Here is a 12,339-nt window from a genome sequence, read left to right as displayed (position 1 = left end):
GTAGACACTGATGGTGGATGTTTCAGTCCCCGAGGTTTATCATACAGGTGGTAGACACTGCTGGTGGATGTTTCAGTCCCCGAGGTTTATCATACAGGTGGTAGACACTGATGGTGGATGTTTCAGTCCCCGAGGTTTATCATACAGGTGGTAGACACTGCTGGTGGATGTTTCAGTCTCCGAGGTTTATCATACAGGTGGTAGACACTGCTGGTGGATGTTTCAGTCCCCGAGGTTTATCATACAGGTGGTAGACACTGCTGGTGGATGTTTCAGTCTCCGAGGTTTATCATACAGGTGGTAGACACTGATGGTGGATGTTTCAGTCCCCGAGGTTTATCATACAGGTGGTAGACACTGCTGGTGGATGTTTCAGTCCCCGAGGTTTATCATACAGGTGGTAGACACTGATGGTGGATGTTTCAGTCCCCGAGGTTTATCATACAGGTGGTAGACACTGCTGGTGGATGTTTCAGTCCCCGAGGTTTATCATACAGGTGGTAGACACTGATGGTGGATGTTTCAGTCCCCGAGGTTTATCATACACGTGGTAGACACTGCTGGTGGATGTTTTAGTCTCCGAGGTTTATCATACAGGTGGTAGACACTGATGGTGGATGTTTCAGTCCCCGAGGTTTATCATAACCTGCTTGTCACGTTTTAATTCATTTAAATAGTGGTACGGTTCAGAATATATGTTATGTTATTAACGTTCGTTTGTAATCCAATAATAAACATTATGCAATGTGTTAAAATCATGGATGTTGTATACCCACAATCTAGATTTTGACATTTCTTCTCACCTATTTCGTGTTTTGGTCGTCTCCTCTCCTATGACAATTTTCACTGACGAGTAGTAGAAGGACGAAACAGCTGTATGTTGAAGATTAAATCAATTTTTGGTATACTGTATCTAGTTCTCAATTTGAAAAGAAAGGTACTTATATATTTGTGTCTTTTTGTGTGTAGTTCATGAAACAGTCTTTAACATCCAACGGTTTTTTTTATCCTAATATGTACTTACTTGAAATTAACATTCTAAAAACAGAAATATGCATTTTCTAAGCTTTCAACAGTTCTAGTAGATACAGATGGCTCTGTTATCAGATACGGATCGCTGAAAGGACAAAATAGTCTCGGTTTGGATGATAACATCTTAACACTAGTATTTCATCAGCTTTAAGCTATGCATGAGTGATTTTCATTACAAACCGTCTTTGATTCCGGTTAGTGTTTAGTTGTTGAACCAATACATGTGTGTAGTGTACTGTGGTTCATCAAGCACACCTAGACGTTATTTATATATAGCAGTGTACTTATGAACACGAGATTAATCCGTATTGGAAAACAGGACATTGTGAATCGTGTTTTTATTCGGTTGTGTAATTTATACAGATTCGAGGTTTCCTGATGGATTTAATTGATTTAAGCATTGTATTGACGTGTCTAATGATGTCGAGTTGTAATTCACAACGTGATGACAGTAAGTTGTACCTAGGACTTAGTAGACCACAGAGGCCTAGCTAGGTCTACAGTGGAAAGCATTGTGTACTCACTGACGCAATGCCACATGTTTGTGACGTTAGTTGTGTAATATCCAAGGTCATGTGTAGGCACAATGGAAATTTACTGATAATCTTAGGAGCGAGCTCTATCGCCTCGGCCTACTCAATTCAACTAAATGGTGTAGGTCTAGTGTAAATACTTCAATGGTGGGCTTGTAGCAGTATAAATGAAGTGCAAATGTATTTTTACAAATGTAATAAATTATTATCAAATATGTAATCAGGACCTAACCATGTACAATTTAACTTCAATGACTACCACTTCATACATATGATTAGTATTGGTAATGAACATATGTAGATAGTTTTATATGTTTTAAAAACAGTAAAGATGCCGCCATTTTGAAAATGTATAATGATCAGAAGGGATCCGGACGGCCTTTTCCGGATTCTCTTCAAAAATAGATACAAGACATACAATTGCATTAAACCAGGAGCTGATATATAATGCTTCAGTAAACTATGTATTTAAGTTTTTGAATCCAGCTTAAATTTGATAATTTAATGAAGAGTTTTCCTCGCTCAACGTTCTTTTTTTCCGATTGACGTAAATATGCCGATATCAACTCAATTTACTCTTCATTATAATCATATATAGAGTTCATATGCTTATTTGAGGTGGTGTGTATTTTCTAGCTCCGAAATTTTGGAATAACATGGCTCAGAACGACATGAGGAAGGCTCTGCAAATGCTGCCAAATAATAACGTCGCCAAAAACGTCATCCTCTTCATCGGGGACGGCATGAGTATATCATCTACCACAGCTGCCCGGATACGACGAGGCCAGATCCAGGGACATACTGGCGAGGAAACAATCCTAAAGTTTGAGGAGTTCCCACATGTAGGACTTCTGAAGGTAGGTACAAATTATATGCATAAGGAAATATTGTATTTACCCGAAGGTAGGTAGTTTTGTGTTGCTCAATAAACTAGTATCAAGTATGCAGTGATACCACGCGTGGATTTCTTGAAGGTATGTATACTTGTGTTATTGAATAAGTCTGATGGGTATGGTGTTCCGTTAGGACCATATTTGAAATATCGTTCCTTCGACCTAAACGCGAACTTCGCTCCTTCGCCATCGAGTTTTCGCTCCTTCGCCATCGTGTTTTCGCTCCTTCGCCATCGTATTTTTCGCTCCTTTGCTTCTTCGCTCCTTAGTCCTTCGCTTTTAGGTCGAAGGAGCGAAGGAGCGATATTGGAAATTTGGTCCTAACGGAACACCATAGATGGTAGAGCTATGTCGAAACATATGGGAAGAGTCTTTTAACTTGTTTTTTTTCCACATGCAGATCCTTAGCTGCGACATTGAAGCTCGTGACAAGAACACAATTTGAATAAATTGACTTGTCACGATTTCTGACAGATGCCTGTTGTAGGCCAAAGTGCATCCCAATCTGAACACGTGAAACTCCCCGAAACTATTTGGGGTCGTTAAAGTTTAAAATCAATATCCATTGTTCAAAATTGCCCACAACGATGCTATTTAAATTGGCTTTGTTATCTTTATACATGTACTAAACACATTCAGATTTAAAGGGAAATATAGACATCGACGACAACTGCCATTTTACTCTAAGCCAAAGCCAGACAATGTCTTGTCAAAGAAGAACGGGGAACTGACAAGGGAGCATCAGACACATCACATGGATCTAAGTTCCAATCGCACATGGACGATCGCGATGCCGACAATAACAAACTTCCCCAATGGTCTTCATCACCCTGTATAATACCACAGTGTTTAATTTTTTTTCTCACTTTTGACATTTTTATTCAGATTTTCCACATAAAGTATTCACGTGATACAGTAAGAAACAAAGACAGCTTTCACACACTTACGTACACAAACTGTATATATATATCTTAAATACAACAGGCAGTAGTTGGTGTTGGGGCTATAGATATCGTGGCATTAAGAACAAACATATGGATATCGAACATACTGTGATATGTAAACCAGTAAAGGTAAAAAAAAAGCAAAACATGTTACTATCTAGAAATGGGAATTATTAATAGTGAATATATATAAGAATATCAGACATTTTGTGAGATGTCCTTGTCCATTGTAATATCAGTTTGCTGAAACGAACCGTTCTTTAAACAAGTTTTTTTTTAATTTCCTGTACACTTTGTATATTCGAGCAACTTCGAAATTATGTCAATTGTTTCAAAGCATTATCAATACATCTAGATGAGAAATTAAAGGAGTTAGAAAGGTCTTTGCTACCCGTCCTGATAAGGTTTTCGTGGAACACATCTCGTATGAAAATACAACCCGGTCAAGCGAGGGAACAGAAGGTTCCCATGTATCTGCCGAGAGTCCATCAAACGCAACAAAGATGTTGATTACTAGATATTCTCAGTAATTCAACATCATTTTAAAACTTGTTGATAGTCGTATTATTTTTGAATCGAAAAGATGCTCGGTCCCGTTAATCTTCCCCTTTGTATTTCCGTTATGTAATACTTTTCATGATCTAGAGAATCTCGAAGTGTTTCTAGCTCACCACTCTAACTCGGTTCTATGGAGGAACTGTCAACTGAATAATATATAAATATATATATATATATTGAAATGCAGTCATTGATGAAACTCCGCTGTTTTTAAGGAACTCATTCCTGATGATCACCAGTCAGAATGAAGCTATGTCTTCCCCTTCCAGACGTATCCAGTTGATCGACAGACGGCCGATTCAGCGTCCACGGCTACAGCACTACTGTCGGGCGTAAAGACAAAGTACTACCTTGTAGGACTAGACGCCACGGCAAAACGTGGGGACTGTGCTTCGTCCAAGGGTGCCAGACTTAAAACAATGGTGGACTGGGCCGAACAGGAAGGTACGTATTCTATAAGGTTAGTTTATTAGGGATATGACCGGGATGTTCCATTTGCCAGATAAATGTAAATTAATAGTCGCCGAAACGCATAAAATCCAATATTTCTTGTGATATACAGTACTTATTCTATGGATATTTATCCTTACCAATGTGAAGAAAATGTTTCTTAATCCTGGATTTGACCTAGATATGTATGGCAGGTGTCGTCGATGAAGCAGGAGACGCCTACCCTTATCGAGCACCTGGTCTATTTTTTTCTCTCGTACTTTTTATGGGTGCAAATCTGTATGTTGCCCTCGTTTTATTGACATTGAGTTAGGATTACAGTTTTTGTCTTTTTGTGGGAGGATCTTTTTACACAGAAAAGATAGTATATGGAATATCAAATAGGGATACAGTGTATTGGTTTCAGGAAAGAACCACATTGTTGTTTCCAGTCACTGGCTCTTCATATACATTGCGTTACATCTTTTGTTGTTTTAAAATAATGGGATTTTATCGATGAGTTTTAAGTTTAGACATTACGGTATTTGTTATATATAAATGCTTAATTTAAGCTTAGCGATAATCGTCATGTGTTAAAGAAGTACATACGAATAGATAAAGTTGATAATTTTTGTTCTCTCGTTGTGTAACCTATAGGAAAGTCGACAGGTATAGTAACCACAACACGACTGACACACGCTACTCCCAGCTCGGCCTACGCCCACTCGGTGGAACGGGACTGGGAGGGTGACGTCAACATGGCTGATGTCACAGGAAACTGTCGAGACATTGCTCACCAGTTTGTCTACGAAAACGGACATATAGAGGTAAGTCAAACAACGCGCCGAATTGAAGATAGGAACACCTTGGCCCTTTCCTTAATAGACAACAAACAACGAAAATTGATTTACTTGTTCAAAGCCAAATCCCTTATTAGCTTATATTTCGCCGTACAGCTGTGTCTGTAATTTTACACATGTCCATCTGACACGCCAATTCCTCAATAAATCAGTTTCTCCTGCTGATTTCGTTTCTATAAATGTTGTGGGTAGAATGTAATAAGAGTTGACGAGCTTCACGGTTGATATGTGTATTGAACTGCTCTTCCGCCAAAGATGACGTCACAGTGCTCATTTGACTATCACACTGTTACCACAAGGTTGACGACACCTGTAACACAATTCTCTACAATGATATTGTCGTATATATATTTCTACCTTAACCAGCACGACATGGAGGGCTTTACTTCACTAAAAAAACAAATCAATAAGTAACCACCGAATCACTGTTGAAATAAACATTGAAACCTGGATTTTTGTAGAAAAAAATAGTCAAACCAGAACGAGTCGAAACCCGGGTCAGCAAGATAACAAAGGATACCGACATAATAAGGAAACCATCAATCAAACTCAAAATCGCTTAAACGAAGGCAAAACATAAAGATAGATTTGAAGGGAGATTCTTAAAAAAGTACAAGAATAAGACCAGGTGTTCCGGTTGAGTAAGCGTCTCCTACTTCATCGACGACACCCGCCATGTAAATCTAGGTCAAATCCGGGTTAAGCCACAGTCTCAGTAAGACCTGCTTTAATAAGTACGGCACATATACGTCAAACAAGGGAAGTAGATTGGAAACAAACACAACTAATTTAAATAAATGATGAACTATCAAATGGATAATTGATTATTTACAAATTTTTGTTTTTTCAAATTGAAATATTTGTGACAATAATCGATAAATGACTTTGCTGTAGATCCACTAGCCTATGTAATGAGAGAAATTATAATGTATGGTAAACCCATGGGCATGTGATATATACTTGATAAGCTTTAAGTGACAATAATAGAAAACAATATTTTCTTCTTCAATGTCCTTTTAATCAGATTAAATGTTGTGGATTAACTGTTTGCACATAGTGTGAAGAGTAACGGAAGGGATTACTTAGGAGAATGATTTGATCATTGGTATGCTGTAAAATTATGTTTGATGTAATAAAATATATAAAAAAAAGAAGCCACAATTTCAAATGACAGTTAGGATGCTGACAACGCAACAGCTAGGCATCCCAGCAAGCATTTAACACGTCTGACTTCATATCGCATAAGGAATTGTTAATTTCTCCGTAAGTAGTCGCCACCTGTCACGGAAATCGTGATGATGGGAACAAGATCCGAATTGATCATGAGGGGAATTATATAGACGACAAGGAAATATATTCCTAGAGAAACACTAGTAAATTTGTAAAGATGGAGGCAGTGACCAAATTCTGGTAAGGAATGTTCATCTAATTCCTAGTGAAACACTAGTATATTGGTATAGATGGAGGCAGTGACCAAATTGTGGTAAGGAATGTTCATCTAATTCCCAGAGAAACACTAGTATATTGGTACAGATGGAGGCGATGGTCTGGTTCTGGTAAGGAAGATACATCTAATTCCCAGAGAAACACTAGTAATTTCTGTTAGTACAGAGACGGGGCCTAATAACAGAGAATCACTCGAAGAGTTTATTTTTGTTACAGGTAGCTTTTGCTGGAGGAAGGAGACATTTCATCCCCCAAAATGTTGCGGATCCAGAGGCAAACTTCACCTACGCAAAATACCAGAGACGGGATAATCTTAATCTACTCGATGTAAGTTTTTACTGTTCCGGGTCGTATAGAAATAGTAGAATCTAACTATGATTACTGGTCACGCTAATAATGTATCGTTAGTATTAATGCACCGACAATCACAACAGTTATTGTTAAACAAATTCAGTCGAAAAAGAAAATGGAACGAAGGTATTAATATTTTTCTAACAAGTTGAATTTATATTGATGATATCAGTTCACTTAAACATCCTTTACAACAGTCGCATGTCAGGGCGTGTAAAATCTTTTTCTTTTTCGTTTAAGACGTGATTGCATTACATTGTATAAACTACGTCTTATTCTATTTAATACTTGTACATTCTGAGAGAAGTGCTTGATTTGTTTTTGATTTGGTAAGTCATTATCATTTTATTCATTTATTAATAAGATTATTTTCTTATTTAGCAAGTCAGATCCCTTTTATTAATTTATGAATAAGATTAATTTTTGCTTAAGTAAGTAGGCTTCATTTTATCAATATTATTTATTTTTGATTTGGTAAGTCAGTATCATATTATTCATTTACTAATTAGATTGCAGGATTTTCCGTTTACCTTAAGAATAGTTTATTTGGTATATCACATATAAATGTATCATGTCACTAATCACGTGCAATTGGTGATGTGCAGTACTGGCAACAACAGCGCCGTAAGGAAGGGAAACGCTACAAGTACGTATGGAACAAACAACAGTTTGATGCTATAGATCCCGACCATACTGATACTGTCCTAGGTACGTATACAGCGGGGACTGTTAATAGATCAGAAGACGCTTATCCTTCCGAAACTACTGGTCGCATTATTATTTCTATGTTTGGCAGGAAAATCTCTTGTCCTTGATATTCCATACTTCTTATGTGTTAGATTCACTGTTAGTTTCTAAAGATAACCACAACCAAAGGGAGCTACTATATAAAATGTTACGGGGAAATACTTGGATATACATTTCTACTTTGATTGGACCATCTGATCCCTTCTAACTACAATAAGTCTCAAGGGGAAACCTATATTTTTGTTTATATTTTGCTATTTTGCACTCGTTTTATCTATTTTAATTTTGAATTATGGGTTCGTTAATATGTCAGTATTTTTGGGGGGTTTTCCCCCTCGTTTTATCGAATTTGAATTATGGTTGCGTTATTATGTCGGTATTCTTTGTTGTTTTTTCGATTATAATTTTGAATTATGGTTTCTTTATTATGTCGGTATTCTGTGTTGTACAGAAAAAAGACAAGTGAATAGCACCACTGGCTCCATCTCTATCCAGAGTTGTCATTCCTTACATTCACTTACAGATTGCCACCAACCATGAATGTGATTATGAAGTATATAAAGTTCTACATTATACAACTGCAATTGCGTATAGTGTATTCCACCAATGTTCTTAACCGACACTACTGACAGCCACTTTCTTTTTGTTATTAACGTTTTCACTATATGAAACTTTAAATTTGTTTTAAAATCCTTAATCCAACTATATTAGGTAATACTTATATATATTCAAGATTGTATCAAAATAAATATTCAAGATTGTATCAAAATAAATACTGTTTTGAGCTCATTATACAATTGCTTCGCTGCTCTAGGACTCATCAGTGATACATCCAATATTTAAACTTATTGCACAGTTGTCGATTTCAGATAATAGTCTTAATATGCTACACCCAAACTGTCTGCTGATAGACATAACAAGATAAAGTGAATCAAGAGAGAGTGACTAACCGTGTGTATCTAACCCTTTGTATATCAAGGACTGTTTGCTCCAAGCCACATGCAGTACGAGATTGAGAGAGACGATGGACCACTAGGTGAACCTTCACTAGCGGAAATGACGTCGAAAGCAATACAGATTTTACAGAAAAACGACAAAGGATTTTTCCTCTTGGTAGAGGGTAAGTATTGTTTAACGTATTTCTGACTAGTTTTTTTCTGATTCCCTTCCGATATCAACAAAGGATTTGTCCTTCAGGTAAAGGGTAAATATTGTTCTTCAGGTAAAGGGTAAATATTGGCCCCCAGGTAAAGGGTAAATATTGGCCCCCAGGTAAAGGGTAAATATTGGCCCCCAGGTAGGGGATTACTATTTCCTTAACGTTTTATCTGTATAATGTAAATTCTGATATTTAAGTGTAATTCCTTTTCGACATATATATATATTCTTTTTATAAACAGGGGGTCGTATCGACCACGCTCACCATGACAACAAGGCCAAAAAAGCCCTCCACGAGACCCTGGCACTAGAGGACGCCGTTAGAGAGGCTGTCAGACTGACTGACGAAGAGGACACACTCCTCGTGGTGACCGCCGACCACTCGCACGTGTTTTCGCTGGGCGGGTACCCGAGCAGGGGAAATGACATCCTAGGTATACTCCTAAAACGACGTTTGTGGTTTCCTATAGACAGTTTACTGCCACTATATATTTTAGCAGTAATCTTATTATAACACTTTTCTTGTTGGAAGCAATGCGTTAACTTAAGATTGTGCTAACAGCCATTTCTATATTCTGTTTCTATATAAAACGATTTTGGCGAGCCAATTAATAAATGCGATAATCTGTTGAAATTTGGGAATTAAAAATTCGCTAATATGTGAGTACGCCAAATAAAGTATGTTTACAGTTTTTGGATGTGGTTGAAAGGACCATGTATTTTATCGTATTGTTTTCTTCATTTTGGCATGGAAATATATATTCTTTGTTTAACAACCAATATCAGGATTATTCGTGACTGGCGTATTTAAGTAACTACACTTCGTCAGCTTCATTTGATTGGTCTGATGAAGATGATGGTATAAATCCGATACTGATAGCGATTTATGTTTTATGGTACTTTAGTTGACGTTTTACATTTTTTATGTTTATGATTTTTTTGTCTTTTTTTTTTGTTATTTAAGAACGATTCCGGTGTAAGAACTATACGAGTTTATGCGATAATAGGCAATTTCTTTATTAGTGATGATAGGCAGAGATTATTTCTCCGTTATAAAAATGATAATTTTGCAGTAGTAACCGTTAACATTGTTAATGTATGCCATAGTTTTAGTTACAATATTATTACACCTTACCTTACCTACTGGTACTATAGGGTTCATCTCCGTCTGTCACGTACGTAGTACGTAACGCCAATTAAAGGGTTTTAAGCGTCCAAGCGGCTTCATTCCTTGAGGGAATTTAATAACATTTCACACTATGGTAAAGTTTTCAGTATTTTGGGGTTAAGGTCAAGGTCACTGTTACTATTACTATCGGGGGCCGGTAGGGGACATGTGTTGCTTTAGCAATGCCCAGTATGGTTGTTCTCTTTGATTTGTTTTTCAAGAATTTCGATGTCTATATCTTGTTGATATCATTGTAAACGATTTTATTTCAGCGATCTCAAATTTTAGCGCATTTCAAAATTTCAACAAATTAACGCAATAATGAATTGGAACCCCGAAATTACTGTCCATAGAAATAGTATAACGAAAATGCAATTAGCGTAATCCTAAATTAGCACAATGCTTCCTTCGCGGAAATATAAGGTCACCACTAAAATATGTACATTTACAGTATGTCCTGGTTTTATCGATTTTGAGCAAGAATTACTATTTCGTTTATAAGTCGGTATTATCGGATTTCCCTCCATACATTTGTATAACTTAATGGTTTTTGTTTTCCTCCGTATTTCAATAAAATTTGGTTTACATTCGCCTAATATCTGAACGACTACGTATTTACATCCTTATCCAGGTGCTGTGGATGACGTCCCGGAACAGTACCTTCCGCCAGACCGGAAGGGGTTCACCACCATCACCTACGGAAACGGGCCTGGTTATGAAAATGGCAATAGAACGGACCCAAGGACTTTCGATACTAGTAAGAACAGTGCTCTGTAGTTTCTCTGTCTATTTTCTATTCAAATAGCTGTGGATACAGAGGTGTAAGTCATGTATTAATATGGCGCCTTTAAGATTTGTTTTTAATTTTCAGATTAATTTCACATAATGTGTAGCTTACAAAGATTTAAAAAAAAAAATTACCTATATTTGAACGAGATGTACATAATGGGTGACGATAAAGCTTAATACGCATAACCTTCATGAGCACCTGGTCTATGTTCTTCGTACGTTTCAATGGCTCCGTTTAATCTACCTTCAGTCAATATTCGTTTTGTCGATATTTAGTAAAAATCTCGTTTCTCTAGAAATATTCATGTGCAGGGACTTGTTCCTCTTTCTGTGTAAGTCCTGTCATTTTTGTAGCTACCAACGACTACATGTTCCCGAGCGCCGTACCCCTGGGCCAGGATACGCATGGAGCTGATGACGTGGCAGTGTACGCCCGAGGCCCAATGGCGCATCTCATCCATGGGGTTCACGAACAGAACTACGTCGCGCACGTGATGGCGTACGCCTCTTGTATGGGGATCAACAAAGGCCACTGTGTCCACTACACAATTATTAACACCGGTCCAACACATACATCACAAACAGCTCTGATCTTTATTGTTTGTTTAGCACAGATTCTGTTACACATACGTCTTTGATGTCTTTAGATTCAATAAAATTATTTTTTTTATGAATGTGTAAGATTCATTTTCATTAAACCAAGATTGGTTTTATCGCTGATGCCTTATATCTCAAAATCAGAAATATATAGTCAAATGCTCCGTGTACAATTAAGACTAGGCTTATCGGTGTAAATATTGCCCTTTCCCCCCAATTCTTCGATTCAATTTCCTGTTAAAACATATCTTTTAAAAAAACATTTTGGCATCAGCGCCCAACATGCTTATAATCTACATGGAAATTGTTAATGAACTCAATTTACAAAATATAACTAAGCGATTCTTAATGATATTTTTCCAAACGCATGTTTCTACAAAGAATCCTTTTCGCAGGACTTATCAATACTATTATTATAGTTATATACCTCACTTCCAATTACATGTATTGTCCCTTTGTAGTTGTTGTACTTGACTGTCCGTTCCAGTAATCATCCTGTTTCTGAAGCCGTTAAGTGAGTTTGTGGTTACTTTGATCAGGCAAATTGTTGCAAACTGCTATTGTTCCAAACTTGCTATTTTTCTTATGGAGAATGAATTTCTTGCGTATCTAGGAAATATTTTCATGGAGTTTCTCCTTGTTTTTGGTCTTTCCAATGTCTCGGACCACATGCTTGTAAACTGTGATGCTCCTTCATCGTATTTTCCTTTCACTGTCTTGTATATCTCCATCATATCATCTAGTTTACGCATGTAGCTAATGGATGCGACTTTCAGCATCTTCAGCCTTTATAGATACGACATATTTTCCACTCCAGGTTGTTACATGTATTTG

General features: G+C 37.1%; 1 protein-coding gene across 1 annotated transcript; it reads left to right on the top strand.

Annotated features, from left to right (window-relative positions):
• The first annotated feature begins 1,215 nt into the window (after positions 1 to 1,215).
• Positions 1,216 to 11,578, top strand: LOC117345167 (alkaline phosphatase-like). The gene is made up of 10 exons (XM_033908172.1): positions 1,216 to 1,483; positions 2,202 to 2,422; positions 4,230 to 4,404; positions 5,047 to 5,216; positions 6,912 to 7,022; positions 7,652 to 7,754; positions 8,773 to 8,913; positions 9,194 to 9,385; positions 10,751 to 10,876; positions 11,263 to 11,578. Exons 1-10 carry the CDS (start codon positions 1,411 to 1,413, stop codon positions 11,544 to 11,546), a joined length of 1,596 nt encoding a protein of 531 aa, XP_033764063.1. The 5' UTR covers positions 1,216 to 1,410; the 3' UTR covers positions 11,547 to 11,578.
• Positions 11,579 to 12,339: the final 761 nt, after the last annotated feature.

This window comes from Pecten maximus, chromosome 16 (assembly GCF_902652985.1).
Source record: "Pecten maximus chromosome 16, xPecMax1.1, whole genome shotgun sequence".
In the NCBI taxonomy this organism is placed as follows: Eukaryota; Metazoa; Mollusca; class Bivalvia; order Pectinida; family Pectinidae; genus Pecten; species Pecten maximus.
The sequence above is the reverse complement of the archived record's forward strand: the minus strand, read 5'-3'. Positions and strand labels throughout refer to the sequence as shown.